Genomic DNA, 23,512 nt, shown 5'->3' with positions numbered 1-23,512 from the left:
GGAGTTTGTTCCCTCATCTGTAAAGTGGGCACAAGAATTGCTATGTTCATTCCTTGAGATAATTTGTGCAAAGTGGAGGAAATAACCCCCTTTCAGATTTTCTCTCTTTCTCTGTCTCTGTGGCAGATGCTACTTCCCTCACCTCACCCCCAGTCCAGATCTTGCAGTGCTTGGAATAAAATTCCTTTGGAGATATTAAGCAGGGTAGGGTGAAGGGGTCACTGGGAACAAGGCAAGCATGGGTTCAAGAGCAAAGGTTGGGGCACTGTGCCTCAGTATTGCCAGAATCCAGGGCCTGCCATGTTCCTAGAAAGCCTGCATCTGATGCCTTAAGCTTCCTGGGGTACCTTCTCCCCAAGGAAGCCCTGGGTAGGGTATTAGCAACATCCAGATTTCACCACTACTAACTAGCTTTGAAACCTTGGATTCAGAACCTCAGTTTCTCCTTCTGTGAAATGGGGCAAAGGCTCCTGTTTCATGGGCAGGAACACGCCCACCTGGCTGGGTCCCAGGAATTAGTGGGGCTTTAGGGGATTCTAAGTGGCTGCAAAGCCCCCCTCACCCCCGACCCTCCCAGATATGAATGACAGTCCCAGCAGCACTGTTTGGGGGACTCTCTGTGTGCCAGGCCATTACAAGGCCCCAGGGGAGATGACATCATCCCCATTTTACCAGTAGGGAAACTGAGGTCCAGAGGGGGAACAAGGTAGAGTCTTGGCCACACAGTAGTGGGGCTGTGACTTCAAAGTGACCGTGCTTTGGTCACAAAGAGACACTGTTTCCTGGCCTCACCATCAGCTCCAGGAGGAGGCTGGGGATAGCGTCTGTCCCGTTCCATGCTAGATCCGCAGGGCTTGTACCATACCTGGCATACAGAAGATCCTCAATAAAGGCATGTTAATTGCATGAACGAGGGAAGGGGCCAAGGAAGTCTCCTTCCTGCCCGGCTCCGGCTCCTCCCAGCATGCAGGTCTCTGGGGCTCCAGGGTGGGGGCCCCAAGCCCAGTTAGTCATGGCCTGTCCTCAGCTGCCTGGGCCCATCCCTCTGGGAGGATTTTCTCTGCAGGCTGTGGTTCAGCTCCTGGGGGAGGCCTCCTGCTTAATCCCAGAGGGCAGGGCGGGCCGGTGACTCCTGCCTGGCACAGGGCCCTTGGCTGGGCTTACACGGAGGATTGAGGGCAGGCCGGTCATGGAGTTCAGTATCTGGGTGTGCTCCCTCAGCTGGAGCAGAGCCCCCCACCCCCAATTTCAGCTTTTCTCACTACTGCTGAGGCAGAAATTCAACATCAGCCCATATTCAAACCCAGCTTTCTGTCCCTTCCAGGCTGTGTGACCTTGGGCATACTCTAAAGTCAGACTCTAGGAAATGAGAATAATGAGACTCTTCACTGACATATGGCAGGTCTCAGGACAGAGCCAGTGGTCATGTGGTAGCCGTAAATGAGAAGTCCTGCGAATTCCCTGCTTTGATCTAATTTATACTAAGATGTGAATGGTTGTCAGGCTCCTTTCTCCTCAAGCGTGTCTAACACAGACATCCCTGTGATCTGTGGTGCTTTCTGGCATTGTGTGACTCAATGAGAAGGGGGTTCAGGGGATTTTCACTAAGGGTATGGGAGAGGAACAGAGTCCCCCACCCCAGGCACCCAGAGTCCTTTCATGTAGCAGCTGAGAATGGTGCTTTTGTGCTGGTTTGATTGGGGAGCTCAGATTTTCTGTCTCTCCTGCTCTGAACACTTCACCCTCTGTCCTTGTGAGGACAGCACTTTGCAGTTTATACAAACACCTTGTACATATCAACAGCCTGGTTGACTAGCCATCATAAGGAGGTGCATGAGCTGGGCAGACACTCCCCTTTTCAGAGGAGGGGACTGGCCTCGGGTCCCTTTGCGGAGCTACAACTGGATTCTCTCAGCCGTTAGGTTGGAGCTGTGTGAGCCCAGGAAAGTTTCTGTGCCTTTCTGGGGCTCAGACTTCTTATCTGTAAAATGGAGTATGAGAAAGCTAAGGCCAGAGCGTAGGAGGGAATGAAAGACAACAGGCAGGTGTCCCGAAGGGCTCCTCCGCTCCCATGCCCCCGCTGTCAAAGCCACTTCTATGGAGCCTCAGCCCCTGCACACCAGTGAGGGGCAGAACCTTCAGAGGTGGGAGAGGGGCTGAAAAGGGAGCTATTGGAAAGCACTGGGGAGTGCTTGGGGATGGGGGAGCACGTGGGGCTTGGGGAGCTGTGGGCGTCTAGTCTTTGTGGCTCAGCTGTGCCAAGCTGGGTATCCACAGGCACCTTCTCCATCTTTCCTGCTCCTCTGGGAAGGGTGCTGTGACTCCATCCACACTTTCTTCTACGTGACTCAGGGCAAGTCATTTTCCCCCTCTGAGTCTCAGTTTTCTTAGCTATAAAGTAGAGGTGATCATCCTTCCCCCCTGGAGTTGGTATGCAGTCTGGCACATTTTAAGAAAGTTCCCAGCTCGTGGTAGGCCCTGAGCAAATGTCTCTCCAGAGGATGACACACAAACAGGCTGTGTTCTGGACCCAGACAATCCTCCCCTCTACCCTTTCACTGCATGCAGCGAACTCCTACACATCCTTTGATGCCCGGTTTAGATGCCCCTCCTCCAGGAAGCATTCCTGACTTAGATCATGTCCAGTTAATCTTTTGGGAACTCTGGTGCATCAGAGATGGGCAAACTCTGAGTTTATCCCGCCTCACTTACCTATTTCCCAGTGGGGAAACTGAGGCCCAACAGGGAGGTCTTCCCTTGGCTGAGATCTCACAGATGAATCAGGTAAGAGCAAGAAGATTCGAAAGAACATCTGTAGATTCTCTGGGACCAGCTTTAGCCATGGAAAGAGGGCGTGGATGGTGCCTGTCTTGTATGCCTCTGCCACTTTGGCCCCCATTATGGTGTCCCTCAGAGACGAGCGTGCCACTAATGTCCTCTCTTCCTTCTCTCTCCACAGCCCACGACCTCCCCGCAAACAAGGCTTCAGCAACCCAGCCTGGCAGCCACTTGCAGTGCCTGTCTGTCCACTGCACAGACGACGTGGGTGATGCCAAGGCTCGAGCCTCCGTGCCCACCTGGCGGTCCCTGCATTCTGACATCTCCAACAGATTTGGGACATTCGTGGCTGCCCTAACTTGAATGACAAGAAAGACCCCCTCCTCTACCAGGCCCTTCCCCTCCCCCTCTCTGTCTCCTTCCCCCTCAACCTGACCCCACCCCTCTGTTAATTTGAAAGGGCCACTATTGCTGAGTGGATGATTTTTTTTTTTTTTTCTCTAGGTTGGTACCTGCTTAGTGGCATATGGACCGGAAAGGGTTAATTTAAAGTGGGAGGGGGGGAACCTCAAAAGTTTTTTTAAAAAAGAAACTTGTCTGCCACAGTATGTTACCAGTGTTAACCCTTCTGCAGTTAGCAAACTTTTGCTTAAGCCTTTTTCCTCTAGATACTCCCCATGTTTCGGTAATCTTGGCATACATTTTTTAGACGACCTCTTTCCTTGTTTTATTTTCATGCTGCTGTATGTCCAAGTATTGTTATTTCATAATAAGACAAGAGTTGCTTTCTTTTTTATTCTTTTTCCTTTTCTTACCCCCTCCCCTTTTATTTTCTTTTTGCTTTGTTCACTGCTTATTAAAATGGAAATCCTGGAGAATAGTAGTTCTGGAATATTGCCGGGTGAAAGTCAAATTGTCATCACAATATTATATATTGACACCCCAGTGTCATCAGTCAGGCAGGAGCCAAACAATGAATGCCCCCCTTAGGTATTCCGCCTGGGATTTTGTTTTGTCTGTTCCCTAAGAAAATATATTTTTGTTCCTGCAAACACAGTGCTCAGCCTTCAGTTCCCTTCCACTTGGGTTCTCTCTTCTCCTGCTGGAAGCCGCTCCTCTCCGCGATGGACGTGAGGACGTGTCCAGCTCTGCTCTGTGGGAAGGAGTTGGAATGTTCGACAGTAGTGTTTTCTCTCCTTTTCTGGGCCTCCTCGCAAATGCCCAGGCCCTGCATTTTCACGCTGTGCTAAGCAGCCTTTGGTCTGCATGGGGGATGGTGTGCTCCCAGCCTGCAGTCTTTGGAGCAAGGCTGCTGCCCTTGCTGCAGCCAGGCTGGCTGTGCCTCGGGTGCTGGAGTTGGAGGAGGCTGAGTTCTCAGCCCTTTCCCTTTTCTGAAAGCTGTTCCTGGCCGGGCATCCCAGGGAAGAAGGAGGGGACTGTGTATATCTCCTCCACCTCTCCCATTTCAACCCCAGTCCAACCTGGGCAACCCCACCCCTGGGGGGGATGAGGCACTCTCTTGCTCAGCCTGCTCTGAGCCTTTGCAGGGATCTGCAGACTCCTGAGGGCTAGAGGACAGAGAAAGAGAATATAATGAAATGACTTTGATTCCTGCGCCTTTTAGTTTTGAACTCTGGAATTCCTCTGCCCCCTCCCCAACTTTTGATGGAATCTCACCCTGTTGCAAAACTAGAGCCGTGTCCCAAGCATCTCACAAAGGAATAACTGCTCTGAGCAGAGATGAGTGGTGGTTGGCAGGGACAGGCAACTTTGGGTGCTGCTGATGCCTGCAAAAGCCATTTATGGCTTGTGGTGGGGGGCACATAGATTCCCGGGTGGGTTAGGCAAGAAGTGACTGATATCACTTCACCCAAATCGGTGATGGTTATGTTTAATTTCAGTTTTTGTTAACGAGCATGTCTTACTAAAACGCTCCACTTTGAGCTCCCCCACCCCCTCCAGGTCCTCAGAGTTTGCAGATCTGGGCTTTTTTTAGCAAGTGACCTGAAGGCTCTGGGCTCACCATACAACACCCACATTGTTTATTTCAAGGAACTTTTCAGCAAAGGGAGAGGAGCTTTCAGAAAAACCTCACTCTTTCCCCTCCCTTCTCCCCTCTTTCCTTCTGCCGGTCCTTTTGGCTGGGGTCTGAGTCTGCGGTTCTCGCCTGGGCAGTCTTGACCGGGGGCAAACCCCGCCTTCAGAGGGCAGACAAAGCAGGTGGCATGAATTGATCAGCGAGAAAGGTGTGAGCCGAGGCAGTTCCTGCGTTCTGCTACAAAAGGAATGGAAAGGGAAGGGAATTTCGCCCCACCATGGGCTGTGGGAGAGTTGACCATATTCTGGGCAAGACTCCATGACCCCTCTGATTCTGCAGTGTACAGCTGTTTGAGAGCCTCATCATTTTACTTTTGAAACAGGAATGATTTCTCCTTAATTGCTTAAGGCTGGGGAGCAAAGTGTCTTAACTTCTGTCTTTGACTTTCCCAGCGTTGAGTCATCAACACTTTGCCAATTAGCTCATGGTCCTGGCAACCTCGGAAACCCCTGAAGTTTTAAAAACTTTCTCGCTCCCCACGACCCCAGAATGAAACAGCTTTAAAAATAGCCTTAAGCAAAAGGATGTTATTTCATTAAATTTGGTTTAATGGAAAGAATAAAAGTAAATGAAAAACACACCCTACACACTAGACTCTGAACACTGGTAATCAGTACTGCATAGCAAACTCTTTGGGAAAGAAAACGAAAATGTTATTGCACATGTAAAATATGAAAACTTAACTCTGCTGTGTGTTAGGCAATCCTGTAATCTTTTTTGACTCTTAAAAGAAATTCATTTCTGAAATGCTTGGTTGGAAGACTGTGACAATAGCTCATGAAACTGAGTGTTATTTTTTTCTTTCTTTTTTAAAAAAATATGTAAAGTGCAGTCTTCTGTATTCCTGCATATTGTATATACCTGTATATGTTTTCCTGAGCAGTTAAATAACAATAAATATGACGTTAATGGTGACTGTGGTATATTTGTGGGTGGGGCTTGCTTTCTTTGTTTCCTCCCAACTCTATCCCCTTTTTCCATCAGTCTCTTCAGATTCTGTGGGATGTAGGGATGTAGGTTTGGATGCTGTAGTGTGTGTGTCTGTGTGTGTGTTGATGTTGTTCTAAGTTGGGTCATTTCAGTATTTCTCAACCTTGGCACTATTGATATTTTGGGCCTGTTAATTCTTTGCTGGAGTGTAAGGGGGGCAACTAGGCATTTGAGGAGGTTGAACGGCATTCCTGGCCTCCACCCACTAGATACCAAAAAAAAAAACAAACTTGTGGCAACCAAAAAAAAAAAAAAAAAAAAACTCTCTAAACATTGCCCAATGTCTCCTTGGGGGAAAGATCCTTTGGGGGCCAAGAACCCTGTATCTGACTCATGTAGGAGGGAGGGGGCAAGGGAAGTGCCCCCCAAGTGGCTGTGTAGGGTGATGCTTATGCTTCTGGGTTCCAGTGTTCAATTTCAGATCCTAGTAAGCCTGGGAATCTCTGGCAAGTTATGCAGCTTCTCAGCTCCACCTTTTCCTCATCTTTGAAAGGGGTCTAGCTCGTGGGGTTGTTATTGGAGACAATGTATTAGACATAACACGTAGGAAGGGCTTCATATGCATAAAGCGTCAGCATCAGCACCATGATCTGACCACAGGGCAGCCGATGGCGGTCTGGAGTCACGCTGTCCGGGGGCGCATGCTGCTTCCTCCCCTTACAGCCGTGGACCTTGGGCAAGCGGCTTAACTACAGCCCCCAGTTTTCTTGTTTCTAAAGTGGAGCAAGTAACATCTAGCTGGAGCTCTCACTGTGAGCACCAGCCCTGTAAAAGGATCGGTTTGCCTATGGGCCACTCTTTGGGCAGTGGCTTCGCTCCGGCATCTGCAGCCTCAGACCTGAGGCCACTGCAGACCCTTCCTGTCCTTCCCTTTTGCACCTTTACCTCTCAGTGTTTCTCAAAGCATGGTCCACAGAACTCTGGCCGCAGAAACACCTAAGGGCTCTTGTTAACTCCAGATTTCTGGTCTTGTGCTAGACTACTGAATCAGAACCTCTGAACTTGTATTCTACACCTAATTATAACAGGCGCAGTTACCTTCTTTCACAGCCCACAGCAGATCAGAGGGCTAATGTAGGTGGGCCCGATGCCAGGTTGGAGCGGGAAGATGAGTCAGAAATGATGGCGGCAGATTGAGAGCTGCAGTGTGGCCATTCAGTGTGGAGGCAAACAGCTTACACGTGTCTCCAATGACTCTACCCTGGAAAACATCACACTAACGCAGCGTGTGAACAGAAGCTCCCCAGACTGGCATTAAGCTGGTAAAATGTTTAATTACATCCAGGAAATTCCCCATCTCAGGAGCAAAGAACACACTTAGGAAGATTACCTGCCATAGTTGCTTTGTCACTGGGGCTGGAATCCTGAGTGGAAAAACCTCTGCAGTCACTGGGTCTCCAGGAGGTAGGCAGTGTACTCTCTCTGAGCCTCAGTTTTCCTGGCTGTAGAGTGGGCAGAAAGAGTGTTATGACCCCACAGAGCTGTCTATGGGAAGACTCCTGAGCACAGTGCCAGGCACAGAGGGGGAACAGGCAGTGCCAGCCCCCTTCCGACACCTGGTGACACCTTTCCATTGGCATTTGGTAGGACACATCTTCCAGACCCTCCAGAGTCAGACATGCTGCTTCCACTTCCTGTGACCCATCTACAGGATAGAATGACCATGGAGGAAATTTGCTTCCCTGGGACTGACTCAGAGACCTGGGTTCCCACCCCTCACTGGTAACCAAAGGACACCATATAGGTGCAGGCAATTCAAACCATTTCATTCCAACTCAACAAATTTATTCAGCTCCTATTATGTGGCAGAAACGGAGGATCCAGGTAATAAAACTGCCATGAATCGAGAGCCACACTCAGTACTAGGCACTTTACAGACTAATATTATCTCATTTAATTCTCACGGCAGCCTCATGCTGGGGCAGATTCATCCCATGTCACAGATGAGGCAATAGGCTCAGGGAGAAGAAGTGGACAAGGATGAGCAGTCAAAAAGTGGCTTTGAGTCCAGTTGTGACGGAGATCGTGAATCATCCTGCGGGAAATACAGTATAGAAAGGGGGAATAGGAGTGGATGGACAAGTACGTTGACAGTTGAAAGTGAAGGGAATATGCCCAGTAACCCATGGTGGTACAAGACATGGATGCCACTCAGAGATTCATGAACCCCATGTGGGAGGCTTGGAAAAGGCTTTCTCCAGCAGGGCATGTCCAGAGACGGTTTTGAAGGATGAATAGGAGTTCATCCTATTCGTCCCAGCACATAAATTGAGCCTAATTTTGCAGAAGTTTTATTGTATTTTTTTCTTTCAACTTTTCAAGTTTTCTTCATACAGGTAATGGAATATTTATCGGAATATAAAGTTTTACACATGAAGCCTCTATAGTCACCTAAATTTGGAGAAGCTTAAAAATCTCTTTAACCTTTAAAGGTCTCCTGCTCAGAGTGACAGTGGTATATGATCATGATCAGAACCCAAGGAAGGAGAAAGAAATGTGAAAGAATGATGAGCACTGGGTATGGGCATTTGGGAGACATCAGGTTGGTGTGAAATGAACAAATGAGTGAATGAAGGAACTCTCAGAGGGCCTAAGAACCAAAGGACTATGGCACAGACTGGCACATTGTGGGGGTTGCACATGACATTGGGGTACATTTTGGCCCCAGGGAGGAACAGGATAGGGGTCTAGCAGTAGGCTGGCCCACCTTGCTGGTGGCGCCTTTCCATACTGACAGAGAAACACCCATCTCACCCCTCAGAAAGACTGCCTTCTTCATCCTGAGTTGACAGTCTGGGGGAACGAGGGGCAGAAGGCAGCTGAGGACCCTGGCCCAGCTTGGATTAGGAGGGTGGTGGCTCTCCTATTCATCCTTCAAAACCCTACCTGGACAGGCCTCATGCATAGTGCATACAGTATGAGGGAGGTGCACTATCCATCTGTGGCAGATGGATGTTGAGTGAATTCCATTTTTGCAGCCTCAGAGGGGGCCATGTTATCTGAAGAAAGATTCTGGACTAAATACCACAGGAAATTCAAAGTGTGCCTTGGAAAGACACTGCTTTGGGCCTCCATTTTTCTTTCTCTACAGTAGGGTTGCATCATGATGGTCCCTGAGGTGGCAGGGATCTGGTGGCCCAAGGCCCCAGTGAATTTGGACATCTGTGGCCCTATGCCCTCAACTGCAAGTTATCAGAAGCTTCATTCTGAGATCAAGTTGTTTTTAAGGGATTTAGAAGAATAGAGGGCCCTGGTTAGAGATGGGTCAGTCCTTAGGAGGGAAAGGAGAAAAGAGGTGCAGGGAAGTAATGACATCACTCCCTCTTGAGGCCTAGGAGACATTTTCATGGGGGTTTGTGTAGGGCTTCTTAAAGTCACTCTGGGTTGGGGTCACCTGGGTTGTGCGTGAAGAGCAGAGGGGGCTTTTGGATGTGGTGGGATGCCGGTGGGCCTCAGATTCCTAGGGTGGATGGATGAGCAAGTCGTAGCCCAGACTTGCTCATCCATCTGGACTGGATGACCGCAGAGCCTTGCCTCTTTGCACCTCAGCTTACTCATCTGTAAAGTGGAGAGAATGTTCACAGTAATGATCACTTCATAGGGAGATTGTGAGGCTCAAATGAGGGTTTTGCACAGGTCTTGCTCACCGTTAAGTGCTCAGTGACTATCAACCCTTTGTAACTTTAGGAATCATGGATTCCTTTGAGCACCTACCATAAGCTGGGCACTGAAGAGGAGGTGATGCAGGCATATGGTAACAGCCCACTAAATGTCCAGACCTATGCTGCCCAGCTTGGTGACCACTAGCCACATGTGGCTCTTGATTGCTTGAAATGTGGTTGGTCCAAACTGAGATGTTTTGTAAGGATGAAATACATGCCAGCTTTCAAAGATTCAGTATGAAAAACACAAAAGAATTTAAAGTATCTCATTAATTAAAGTTACAATTTTGTGTATTGATTGCATGTTGAAATAATACTTTGGATATACTTTTAAAATGCTGATAAAATAATCTCACTTCTTTTTCTTACTTTAAAAATGTACTGTATTAGTTTTTTGTTGTTGTTGTTGTTTTGTTTTTTGTTTTTTGTTTGCGAGACAGAGTCTAGCTCTGTTGCCGAGGCTAGAGTCCAGTGGTACGATCTTGGCTCACTGTAACCTCTGTTTCTCGGGTTCAAGTGATTCTCCTGCCTCAGCTTCCTGAGTAGCTGGAACTACAGGTGTGTGCCATCAAGCCCGGTTAATTTTTGTATTTTTAATACAGACAGGGTTTCACCATGTTGGCCAGACTGGTCTTGAACCCCTGACCTCAAGTGATCTGCCCACCTTGGCCTCCCAAAGTGCTGAAATTACAGGTGTGAGCCAGCGCACTCAGCATAGTTTTCTACTACATCACAAATTCCTGCAAACACAGTGGCTTGAAGCAACATCCATTTATCATCTCCTAGTTTCTGTGTGTTCAGAATCCAGGCCTGACATATTCGGGTTCCCTGCTCTGGGACTCACAAGATGACAATCAGGATGTTGGTGGGCTGTGTTCTCATCTGGAGACTCAACTGGGGAATAGTCCATTTCCAGGCTCATCCAAATTGTTGGCAGAATTACATGGGGGCTGTATAACTGGGGGCCTTGGTTTCTTACTGGCTGACGACTGAGGCTGCTTTCAGCTCCCAGACATCCTCAAAGTTCCCTATTATGGGGGCCATCGGCTGTTCACAGAATGGCTGCTTGCTTCTTCAAAGCAAGCAGGAGAGTCTCTCACTCTAGCCTGCTAAGACAGACTCTTATATAACATAATGTTATCATGGGAGTGACATCCCATCACCTTTTGACATATAAGGCAACCTAATCAGAGGAGTGACATCCCATCACCTTTACCATATTCTGTCAGTGAGAAATAAATCACTGATTCCACCCACACTTAAGGTGAGAGGATTACACTAGGACATGACTCATGGGGGGTCATCTTAGGGTGTGTACACCTACACATGTGACTACTCAAAAATTCGAATTGGAGTATTATGCATGTGGCTTTTATTTTATTTCTATTGGACAATGCTAGTCTAGAGGCTCTATTAAATTGTGCCTTGAGGATTACTCAGCCTTTGGTTGGGGAAGGAGAGCACAGTGGATAAGAGAGTGGACTGCCAGGCTCACGTCTGTAATCCCAGCTACTGGGGAGGCTGAGGCAGAAGGATTGCTTGAGGCCAGGAATTCAAGACCAGCCTGGGCAACATAGTGAGATCATGTCTCCAAAATATATACCAAAAAAAAAAAAAATCAGCCAAGTATGGTGGTATGCACCTGTGGTTTCAGCTATTTGGGAGGCTGAGGCAGAAGGATCACTTAAGACCAGGTATTGGAGGCTGCAGTGAACTATGATTGTGTCATCACACTTCATTCTGGTCTATAGAGCAAGACCCCATCTCTATAAAAAATTTAAAAAATAGAGTGGTCTTTGGATAACTACTGGGCATCCCTGGGCAAGTTACTGTTCCTCTCTGAACCTCAGCTCCCTCAGCTATAAGATGAGCTATAAGGGGTGGTGGCACCTCCCCCTTGAAAGATCCAAAGAGGTAATGTTTGTAAAGTCTTTCTTAGCCTAATGCCTAGCACTTAGTAGGTGCTCTATAAATCCCCAATCTGAAACTTGGCTCTGCTGCTTGTTGCTACGAGGCTGAAGGGCTTCACATGTCAGGGCTTCAGTTTCCCCATCTGTGAAATGAAGAAGTCAAACCACGTGATCTCCTAATGCCATTAGATGCATTTTAGGTGCTGTGGGCAGGGTGAAGATGGGTAGGGAGTCCAGCGGGGCCGTGTCCACAGGCTGCAAAAGAGAGAATGCTAACCCACAAAAGGGAGCAGGAAAATGTAAAGAGGTCACCTAACCAGGCGACAGCCCCTGTGTACCCCAATACCTCATGGGAGGGGATGGGATGGGAGAGGAGTCAGGCGAACACTCTGTCCTTAGGAGGAGGTTCAAGCAAGGATGCTTGTCACAGTTGATTTTTACAAAGATTAGAAAAGGATAGCAAGACCAGAGTGAAGCATGGATCTTCCTAGCTGTCAAGAGTTTCAGTTGGGAGGACTCCACCCTGGGGCCACTACGGTTGAGCTGAAGAGGAGACAGAGGGTGTGGGAGATGCCAAGCCTTTGCCTCCAGTCCGACCTCACCTGACCTGGAGGTGATTGGGGGTAAGTATTAAATTCTTTAATTATAAATAGGATAAGACTCTTAACTCTGCAATGAAAACATAGCCTGATGAGATGCTCCAGGAACCTTGGAAGAATCTTTTTTTTTCTTCCAAAAATGTATGGAAGAAAAAATGTACATAACATATACATAAAAATGTATGTAACATAAAATTCACCATTTTAATAATTTCAAGTATATAAATTGGTGGCTTTTTAGTATATTCACAATGTTGTGCAACCATCATTACTATCCAATTCCAGAACATTCTCATCACCCCAAAAAGAAACCCTGTATCAATTAGTAGTCACTCCCCATTCTCCTGCCCTTCTCCCAGCCCCATGGCAACCAGAAATCTACTTTTTTTCTTTTTTTTTTTTGAGACAGAGTCTTGCTCTGTTCCCCAGGCTGGTGTGCAATGGCGCGATCTCAGCTTACTGCAATCTCTGCCTCCTGGGTTCAAGCAATTCCTCTGCCTCAGCCTCCCGAGTAGCTGGAATTACAGGCATGTGCCACGACGCTCAGCTAATTTTTGTATTTTTAGTAGAGACGGGGTTTCTCCATGTTGGTCAGGCTGGTCTCAAACTCCTGACCTCAGGTGATCCACCCACCTCGGCCTCCCAAAGTGCTGGGATTACAGGTGTGAGCCACCGCGCCCAGCCTTCTACTTTCTGTCTCTATGATTTTGCTTATTCTGGACATTTCATATAAATGGAATCATATACATGTGGTCTTTCATGTCTGACTGCTTTCACTTAGCATAATGTTTTCAAGGTTCATTTAAGTTGTAGCATATATCAGTACTTCATCCCTTTTTATGGCTGAATACTACTCCATTATATAGATAGACCACCTTTGTTTATTCATTCATTAGTGGATGGACATTTGGATTGCTTACCTTTTGGCTATTACAAATAATGTTTTTGTGAGGGTATACAAGTTTTTGTGTGAACATGTGTTTTCAATTCTCTTGGAGTAGAATTACTAGGTTGCATCAAAATTCTATGTTTAACTTTTTGAGGGACTGCCACACTCTTTTGTACAGCACTGCACCATTTTACATGTTGCAAGGATTTTTTCCTTTGTTGATTTAACCCAGAACTACCCTCCTTTTTCACATTTTAACAATGGTTTCATTTATATACAATAAAATGCACAGATCTTGTGTATAATTTGATATCTTTTCAAGAATGTATACACCTGTGTAACCTAAACCACTATTGAGATGATATAACATGACAAGCTCCCTAGAAACTTCTCCATTGCTCCTTCCCGCTCAGCCCCTCAATCCCCAAAGCAATCAGTGCTCCAGTTTCTATCACTATTGATCAGTTTTGCCTGTTCTTGGGTCTTGAATGTCATATAAATGGGCATGCACTCTTTCGGGTCTGGTTTCTTTCACTCTGTATAATGCTTTTGAGCTTGTGCATATTAGTTGTAATTTGTTCCTTTTTATTGCTGAGTAGTATTTCACTGTATGGACGTACCACAGTCTATTTATCCATTCATCTGTTGATACACATTTGAGCTGTTTTCAGTTTTTGGTTACTAGGAATAAAACTACTATGAACATTTGTGTACAAGTCTTTGTGTGGACAAAAACTTTATGGACTTACACCATATGAAAATCAAAATCAAAATTTGTCATATAGTTAAACATCTTTCTGAAATGGGTGAGTTACATAAGAGGTATACATTTCACTTCTTCAACAATGCCAAGCTGTTTTTCAAAGTGGTTGTACCATTTGCATTCCCAGCACCAATGTATGAGAGTTCTAGTTCCTTCTCACATCTTTGCTAACATTTGGTTTTGTCTGTCTTTTAAACTTTAGCCATTCTGGTGTGTGTGAAGTGCTATCTCATTCATGAGGTTATAATTCATATTTCTCTAACGATATTGAGTATCTTTTCATGTGCTTATTTGCTATCCATATCCGTATATCTTCTTTGGTGAAACTTTCTATTCAAATCTTTTGCCCAATTTTTTTTATTACATTGTTTGCCTTTTTATTATTGAGTTGTAAAAGTTTCTTTATCTATTCTGGATATAAGCACCTTCTCTGTGTTACAAATATTTTCTCCCAGTCTGTGGCTTTTCTTCATGGTGTCTTTCTAAAAGCAAAAGTTTTAAAATTTTAGTGTTTGTTTTATCAAGTTTCTTTTGTGCCCTCTCTAGGGTCTGTCTTTAGTAGACTTAAGCTTTTAAGTTTAGCTCTTGTGTTTAACTCTATGACGCATTTTGACTTAGGTTTTCAAATGGTGTGAGGCAAAGGTGATTTTGAAAATATTTCCATGATATCTAGCTGTCCCAGCACCATGCGTTGAAGAGATTTTTCATTCCCCAGTTGGATTGCTTTGGTGTCCTTGTTGAAAATCATTTGACGGTGTATGGGGGGGTCTGTTTTTGGACTCTCTGTTCTATTCATCTGTTTGTCCCATCCTTTTGCCACGAGTACAGATTTTAAGCTGGGGTTACGTTGGAATTTTAGTAGGTTCTCCCAGGAGAATGGATAAGAGAGGGAATCTAGAAAAAAGACACCAATGTGTCCTACTACAATCCTAAAATGACCACCTTGAAAACTCGGCAACGTCACCATTGTCTGCTGAAGGTCTCTGGCCTGAGACCTACTCTCTCTACACGATCAACACATTCACAAGAGTGTTGAAGACCTAGCAGCACTGAGCTGAGACCTTCTCCACGTAGCAAGAGGACGTCTTGGAAAGACTTGGAAAAGGAGTGACTTCGTCACTTCGAGGCTGGGAATTGCCTAAGACTGCATTTGGGCACCTCTCATGCCACCCTGCTCCAGACTTCCGAGAAACGTCGCTCAATTTCTTCATTTTACACGTGAAGAAATAGAGGCTCAGAGAATCACGTGTCTTGCTCAAGGTCAGCAACAAAGCAAGGGCCAGAATGGAATACCCCCCTCCTTGCCTCCTCCCTTGCACTGTGTCTTATCCTGTGGCCCGGCTCCAGGGTAACTGGAGAGGAGAGCAGCTCCACGTAGCATGAACCTTGTTTTGTTCACGTCAGGGTCTGCAGGAGGTGGCACAGGTCCTGGCACCTAGTAGGTCCTCACTAGATATGGGTGGAATGAAAGGGGCCACTGGTGGTTTCCCCTTGCTTCCTCCACGCCCTCTGCCCTTCCCACCTTTGGCTGTTGTTGAGGTTAATGAATGGAGACCTGAGGCTTGGGGCTGGGGACCAGAGCTGATGGCTTAGGCTGACTCTGGCTCATGCGTACTCCTGGGGCCGCTCATGGTTGTGCTCACAAAACCGCACAACAGATCCTGAGTGAATTCTGCTATGAAGACTAATACAGCGGGGAAGGCAACAGAGGGTGACGGGGGATTTCTCAGAGATACTTCCCTGAAGATGGCCAGGCGAAGAGACTGAGGAAGTTGGGGAGTGAGCCAAGCAGATATCAGATACAGCGGGAACAGCATGTACAAAGACCCTGTGGTGGGAGCATCCCTGGCAAATTGGGGGACCACGAACGTGGCCTTGTTGACGATGATTCCACTAGGCCCAGAGTTTGCAAAGGCGCAGGATAGGAAGGGCCTTCCAGAATCCAGTCTCCATCCCTTGAATGTCTTACTCTGGTGCATATGAAAACTCAAGATGTGCCGGGTGTGGTGGCTCATGCCTGTAATCCCAGCACTTTGGGAGGCCGAGACAGGTGGATCACCTGACATCAGGAGTTCGAGACCAGCCTGACAAGCTGGGCGCAGTGGCTCACGCCTGTAATCACAGCACTTTGGGAGGCCGAGGTGGGCAGTTACCTGAGGTCAGGAGTTCAAGACCAGCCTGGCCAACATGGTGAAACCCCATTTCTACTAAAAATACAAAAATTAGCTGGGTGTGGTGGCACATGCCTGTAATCCCAGCTACTCGGGAGGTTGAGGCAGGAGAGTTGCTTGAGCCCAGGAGATGGAGGTTTCAGTGAGCCAAGATTGCGCCACTGCACTCCAGCCTGGCCGACAGAGCAAGACTCTGTCTCAAAAACAAAAAAACGAAAAAGAGACCAGCCTGACCACCATGGAGAAACCCCGACTCTACTAAAGATACAAAAAATCAGCCTGGCGTGGGGTGCATGCCTATAATCCCAGCTACTCAGGAGGCTGAGCTAGGAGAGTGGCTTGAACCCGGGAGGCAAAGGTTGCAGTGAGCTGAGATCACGCCATTGCACTCCAGCCTGGCGACAGAGCAAGACTCCGTCTCAAAAAAAAAAAAAAGAAAAAAAAAGAAAACCCTAGCTGAAGTGTACTGCCAGCTCCATCATTGCCTCATCACTGTCCCCCGGGACCCCAGACTGTCCCCTTGAAGTTGTCTGTCTTGGTCCTGACCTCATCTGCTACCTCATTACCTGGGCCTCATCTATTTCCCAGGTTCTCTGTCTTTATTCAACAAAGCTCATTAGGTGTCAGCCACTCATCTCACTTTATTTTGCCAAGTAAGGTGACACAAGGATCTGTGTGTGCAGAAGTGGATGGGCCCGAGGGGACAGTGCTGGGGTCAGGGATGCAGGAAAGGAGACCTTCAGATCCGCAAGAGAATGGTCGTGCTGCTTCCCTCTCTTGAGCTGAGAGCTCCACATTATAAAGCGTCTGGGGTTTCCACTACCATTCCTGGTTTGCTGGGATGGGGAAGGGAATTGCAAGTGCTGCCTCTGACACCAGCTGCCACTCATGGAGTACATGTCCAGGGACTTCTCACGGAACAACCCCATTTTCCAGGGAAGGAAACAGAGGCTTGGAGATAGGGAGTGATTTGCCTTGGGGTCACACACAAAACTGACTCGAACCCAAGTCCATCCATCTCCCCATCCAAACCTCTGCTTGTTGCTCTGCAGCCACCAGAAGGCCCTGGCTCGGCAGGGCAGGGTACATGGTGGGGCTTGGACAGATGATGTAAGGAAGCCCGAGCTGAGTGTCCCCACTCTAGGCTTCAGTTTCCTCATCTTACAGACGGGCTTAAACTGGCACCTGTCCCAGATACCTCTCAAGGCAAGACTTACCTGAGATAAAGATGAAAAGGGGGATGTTGAAAATGGTAAACTGCAGCTGGGGGTGGGAGGACACTCCTGATCCCCTTAGTTGGTATCAGAACCTGTGCAGCTAGGGGTTGTTGATTACCTACCATGCACCAAGAGCTGGTGAGCCGCTCACTGCACAATCAACGCTCAGGCAGCTGTGCAAGCAAAGGCCTCACAATCCTTCCTCATTTGCAGATGGGAAATTGAAGCTTGGGGATGTGCAGTCTTTTGGCCAAGTTTGTCCAGGAGGTGAATGGCTGGCTGGATGTACATTTGGGAAACTCTGAGCTCCAAGCTTGTGGCCTGGCAAGGGGGCCTCTCCTGTTGGCAGCTTTGTAGGGATTTGAGCAAACAGCGATAACCCTGCCTCCACCCAGCAAGGCCCTGTGGTCACCTTGTTTTTTTTACAGGGAGGGAGGACCCAGGAGGGACTCGAGCCTGGGTCTGGCGGTGGGCGTTAACCTTATTATACCAAGGAAGGGTCTGGGTAGCAGACAGCTCGTCAGCTATATATCCGGCTCACGAGCTGAGTGGCCATTCTCCAAGCCTCAGTTTCCTCACCTGCAAAATGGGGCTGATTTCCGCATATAATGCAGAAATTAACTTAAATGCAGTCAAAAGGCCTTGCTCAAGGCCTGCTCTGAGGGAACATTTGGTACTGTCAGCAGCTGTTGGTGGTAGGATTAACCACTCTGTGCCTCAGTTTTCCTCTTTGCAAAATGGGGGGACTAGTAATTAACAATAATGGGAAACACGTGTATGATGCCTGCTACATGCAGAGACCTGATCCAAGCATTGTACATTCACTGATGGGTTATATTCACAGCCTAGGAGCCAGACTGCATTATGAACTCTATTTTCCAGAGGAGGAAACTGAGACACAGAGAGGTGAAGAGTGTTGACAGAGGTCACCCTGGCAGACAGTGGCAGCTCCCCTCTTGGGGTAATGAAGATTCAATCAGACTGTGGCTAGAGCACGTGCCTCACAGGGCCAGATCGGGCTAGCTCCAAAGCCTCCACTGGGGGATACAAATGAGATTCAGAGAGGCACAGCCACTTGCCTGAGGCCAAACAGCCAGTCAAGGGCAGAACACGACCTAACTTGGGTCTTTCAGGGTCCAAGCGTCCAGTCATTTTTGCTCTCCCTGCCCTGTTCTGTGTCCCGCATGCAGTAAGCGCTGGATAAATGCACTGTTCCCACCCCCACCCCAAGCCCTCTGCAGGTCCAGGCCAACTGTTTTCCTGTTATTCTGGCTGCTGTTTGCTAGGGAGGCAGGGAGGAGAGGCTGAGACAGAAAGAGGCACCTGGTTTTCATGGCTCCCTGCTCCTGGGTGGCACAAGGCTGAGATCCTGGGCCCAGAAAGGAGCTCCTGGCAGCCTCCCTCCTATGGGGAGGTGGGAACTCCTGCTTCTCTGGCCTCTCCAGGTCAGGCTGATGGGGTGGGGGCTGGTGAGCCTTGGGGACTGCTCAAATCAGTTTCAGTGTGTGCTGTGGCTGCAGCCTTTGTCCCCACCATTTCAGCCCCTCCTGAAAGGTTGGAGGAGTCTGACCCCATGGAAATCTCACCCGCCGGGGTTCATTCTTTCCAGCCTTGCTTCTGGAGCCCCCATCGGGCACCCCAAGCAGCCCCCACCCCTCTATGGCTTTGTCCCAGGAAGGGACCTGCAGGAGCTCTGAGCCCTTTGGAGAACAAATGTGGGGAGGGAAGAGGTGGGCAGAGCAACAGACAGGAGCTGATAAGGCAGGAGCCCACAGGGGCTGGGTTCAAATCCTGCTTCTACCATGCAAACCTGGCTTGAACTCTAGGATCTCGACTCTAGGAGCCTCGATTTACCCATCTGTGAGATGGAGATGATTGGGGGACGGTGAGATAACGTGCACTGTTTTCAGTGGCTGGTTATTACCTCTAACTGTTCTAGTCATGGAGTGTGGGGTTGAATATTGATGATATAGATACAGAGACCATCATGGTGTACTGGAACCCCCTGGGGCCAGCTGTATCTTAAAGTTCAGAATCTTGGAGAATCCAGAAAGGTGAGCAAGCCAGGGCTGTAGAGCATGTGCTCTGTGACATCCCAGGAGGCTGAAATCCAATATGAGAACTCATTGGAATATTCACATTAGGTTGGGATAAATAAAGACCTTCAGGCATGTGAGTTTGAGAAGATCTCTCTGTTTTGAAAGCTGGTCTAGATTTTAGGATTGCACATAATAGAGTGTGAACCTTTACTGCCATCATTCATTCATTCAGCAAATATTTATTGAGCATCTGCTATGTGCCAGATTCTGTTTCAGGCTTAGGCGACTGATTCACCGGGAGACGGAGCAAAGCCCCTGTCCCATGGGGCTCACGATGGGGAGTGTGGGGCAATGTCTATACCTGTGTCTACGTGGACCTGGGGGTTTGTGGAGGCATCAAGCCTTGCTACACATGAGGAAGCCAGCGTGGAAGGACAGCATCTGCCCAGGGTCAGTAGCCAGAATCTGAATCAGTGCTATCCATCCAGAACACTTGTGTTTTCTTAGAATCTTTTCCCCGTATTGAGTTAAAGGTGGGCGTTAGGGATGGGATGGTGAAGGGCTCCTGACATGGCCTACTTGAAGATAAGGGAATAGGCCAGGGCGTGAAGGGACCTGCCGCGGGTGCCCACAGCCTGAGTTCTGTGATCCCCAGAGCCTGGCTCCCCCTGGGTTAGAAGAATGCTGTGTGTGACTTCAGAGTATCGGATGATCCTGGGTTGGAATTCCACTAGACTTTCTGCTCATCACGTGGCCTTAGGCAAGCCAGGTGGCTTTGGAGGCCTCAGTTTTGTCAGCCGTATAATGGGCTCCATGGCTCCCACTGAAGGCCTTCTGGAAGGACTGAATTCTCTGATGGGTGTGGAAGGGACTTAGAGCTGCTCAGGCTCCAAAATAAAGTGGCTTTTCTCCCTGGAGCTTGGAGCAGGGATCTCCCCCTTCAGAAAGCAGCTGTATCACTCGGGGCTGGGGACATGGGGACACTTAAAAGACCCCAGAGGCCCAGGCCCTTGTCCAGACCCTCTGACTTACCCCACTGGATGTAGGCTCTGGAATTCGGTCTTCTGGGCAGGCGGCATATCCCAGGTTGAGAGATTCCCTGACTGCTCAACTGTTCCGTCCTCGAGCCTGATGACCTCTTGTGCTGGGGAGGTGGAGAGGTGGCCAGGCCAGTGTCACATGGGGGTGGGGGATCAAGGGCTGTGAGCTGTGAGCTCAGATTTGGTTGGGCTGGGCTTCTCGCCATTTCAAGGCAGGCTGGCCACATCATTTGCAGGGCCTGTTGCAAAATAAAAACACAGGCTTTTGGATTACATTTGTCATGGGTCACTTTCAGAGGCTGAGGCAGGAGGATCACTGAAGGGCAGGAGTTCAAGACCAGCCTGGGCAACACAGCAAGACTCCGTCCCTACAAAGAATACAATAGAAAAATTAGCTGGACGTGGCGGCTTGCACCTGTAGTCCCAGCTACTTGGGAGGTTGAGACAAGAGGATGGCTTGAGGCCAGGAGTGGAGGCTGCAGTGAGCTATGATTGTGCCATGTCACTCCAGCCTGGGCGACAAAGTGAGACCTTTTCTCTAAGAAAAACAAATAAAAAATTCCAGGCCACTTGTTCAGAAAGCAGAAAAAAATGGCATTAAGAAATGTACTAAAATATAAAGACTTTTTCCTTTCTTCTGTAGTCTCTCTCTCTTGCCTTGTCATGGCATTTTTTATTTGCTATTTAATATCCTTCTAAGTAAAGAAAAATTAAACTTTTATAAGTTATTAGCATGAATTTTACCACTCATCTTTATATTATACAATGCCTGTTTTAAGGGCAAATATTAGAGCATTTAACTTGTAAGCGGAATCACTGAAATGACACAATTCATATTTATAGCTTGCACACACATAGGTATTTCATTATTACCAGAATGGCAGAAATGCTGCTCAAAACTAACTCAACTGTTATTGTTATTATTGTTGTTATTGTTATTTTGAGACATTGCCTTGGTCTGTCGCCCCAGCTGGAGTACAGTGGTGCAATCCTAGCTCACTGCTGCCTTGAACTCCTGGGCTCAAGAGATCCTCCTGTCTCAGCCTCCTGAGTAGCTAGGACTATGGGCACATGCTACCATACCTGGGCTAAATTTTTAAATTTTTGTTGAGATGGGTGTCTTGCTATGTTGCCCAGACCAGTCTCAAACTCCTGGCCTCAAGTGATCCTCCTGCCTTGACCTCCCAAAGTGCTGAGATTACAGGTATGAGCCACTGCGCCTGACCAAATCAACTGTTTTTATTTCACTTCTTGCCACATGCATACTGTACTAACACTCTCTACTTTTGGCTTACTGAAGAGCGAGGAAAGGCTGAAAGAAAAAGGAATTGTGGGTTGCTCTGTCTTCCTTTTCCCTTCATTCTTTTCCTGCAGAAGTGAACATGAGTCCTTTAAGTGAACATGAGTCCTTTAAGTAAACACTGGTCCTTTGCGTGTCTTAGAAGATCATTGCCTCTTTCTGCCTCCAAGGTAAAGAAAAGTGTATGGAGAGTGGGGCCTTCTGGGGACATCACCACTCTCACCTAGTCTTAGACACAGCCGGCTTATGACTGCTCCTGTCACACACTCATGAAGCTGGCCCTGTGTCAGGGGTGCTACCTCCCATACAGATGGGGAAACTGAGACTCAGAAAGGGACAAAGACTCAGATGAGATCAGAGATGGCCAAACTAGGACCTCCCTGAACCTCAGTTTTCTCCTGATTGGACTGGAAATAAGATTTGCTTCATGGGGAAGGGGTGTTGGTGAAGGCAGAAGTGGGGTTAAGCTCATTTCCCCTGCCTTCTACAGTTCAAGCATTTGCTTATTTATTCATTCAACAAACATTAGCTGACCACCACCTCCTGCGTGCTGGGCAAGGCGAACCTGATCCCACTCCTTGAGGAACTTCTAGTTTGGTGGATGGGATTCTCTATTCCTAGCCTAAGTGCACTAATTGGAAACTTTCAGACCCTGAGACAAACGTCAGGACTATGGTTGTCCTGTAAGTGGCTAGAGGGTTGGGCATTAGTGCTAGTGCCTGACTGAAGTGCCACTGGAGATGGCTGCAAATTTGCTGGGAGTTTCAACAGCTGGAGAAAGGGCATTTCTGGAAGAGGGTGCAGCCTGGGCAAAGGGCAGCTGAAAGAGTTTCAGCAGAAACTACCAAAGCCTGGAACCTTGAGGATTAGGTGAAGGCAAAGATGGAGGTTTAAGCCAGAGTCTCTCAAAGCATTGCTCAAGGGTCATGTGACTCCAAATTCTATCCCCCCAGTTCTTTGGCCCAGGCCCCCAGCCACGATTTCAACTTGGAACTTGGCTCTCTGTGTGAAGCTGAAGGAATTCCTGACAGCCCTGCTGATGGCCTAGATGTCTCAGGTTTCTTCTTTCTTTCTTTCTTTCTTTTCTTTCTTTCTTTTTTTTCTTTCTTTCTTTCTTTCTTTCTTTCTTTCTTTCTTTCTTTTTCTTTCTTTCTTTCTTTCTTCTTTCTTTCTCTCTCTTTCTTTCTTTTTCTTTCTTTCTTTTTTCTTTCTTCTTTCTCTCACTTTTTCTTTCTTTCCCTCCCTCCCTCCCTTTCTTTCCTTCCTTCTTTCTTTGTTTCTTTCTTTCTTTTCTTTTCTTTCTTTCTTTTTGTCTTTTCTTTCTCTCCCCCCTCTCTCTCTTTCTCTCTCTCCCTCTCTTCCTCTCTCTGTCTCCTTCTTTTTCCCACCCTCCCTCCCTCCCTTCTCTCTCTCCTAGCCTGGGGCCTAGAAGTCTCTCAGCTGAATCCCTGCATGAAAATAGCAGCTGCCTTGTTTATCCCACTGACTATATGTCCAGTACTGTGCCAAGCCCGCGTATCTTTTCTACAAATCCTTGCTCAACCCTATTGTTTTAGAGATGAGGAAACAGAGCTCAGAGAGCTGAAGTTACAACCCCAGGATCGTTGTGAATGGGGGAGGTGGGCTTAAGCCCACACCATTTGAAGCTCAACTGTGGGCCCTAAACCTCATGTTTAGGCCTGCATGCTCAAGTTTCCCTGCTCTTTCATTCATCTGCCTCCATTTCATTCATTTTATTCATCTGCCTCCATTACCTTCCCCCCTGCCCATGAACTCCTAAACATCCTTCAGAACCCTGCTCAAATGCCTGTTTGTTTTTTCAAGCACCCAAGCAAGGAACATTTCATTTCTCCCTCCTACAAATATTTGAGCACTTTCATATTCTAGGCATCATGGTAGGCCCTGGGGAAACACTGATGAATACACTGACTTGTTGCCACCAATTAACAAGGAAACACAAACCAATACATTGTCATTAGTTTTAAAAACAGTTATGAAGGACATGAACTGTGTGCTTTAATAAAGAATGATGGGGTGGGACTACTATGTACTGGGT

The 23,512-nt window shown here is 47.7% G+C and overlaps 1 protein-coding gene across 1 annotated transcript in view; it reads left to right on the top strand.

Annotated features, from left to right (window-relative positions):
• MN1 (MN1 proto-oncogene, transcriptional regulator) overlaps positions 1–5,791 on the top strand; it is a 53,513-nt gene extending 47,722 nt beyond the window's left edge. The window contains exon 2 of the mRNA XM_054470194.2: positions 2,960–5,791. Coding sequence (XP_054326169.1) covers positions 2,960–3,141 — 182 coding nt within the window. The 3' untranslated portion in view covers positions 3,142–5,791. The remainder of the gene's footprint in view (positions 1–2,959) is intronic.
• The last annotated feature ends 17,721 nt before the right edge of the window (positions 5,792–23,512 follow it).

The sequence above is a fragment of the Pongo pygmaeus genome, chromosome 23, assembly GCF_028885625.2.
Source record: "Pongo pygmaeus isolate AG05252 chromosome 23, NHGRI_mPonPyg2-v2.0_pri, whole genome shotgun sequence".
In the NCBI taxonomy this organism is placed as follows: Eukaryota; Metazoa; Chordata; class Mammalia; order Primates; family Hominidae; genus Pongo; species Pongo pygmaeus.
This window is presented reverse-complemented; position numbering and strand designations above follow the sequence as displayed.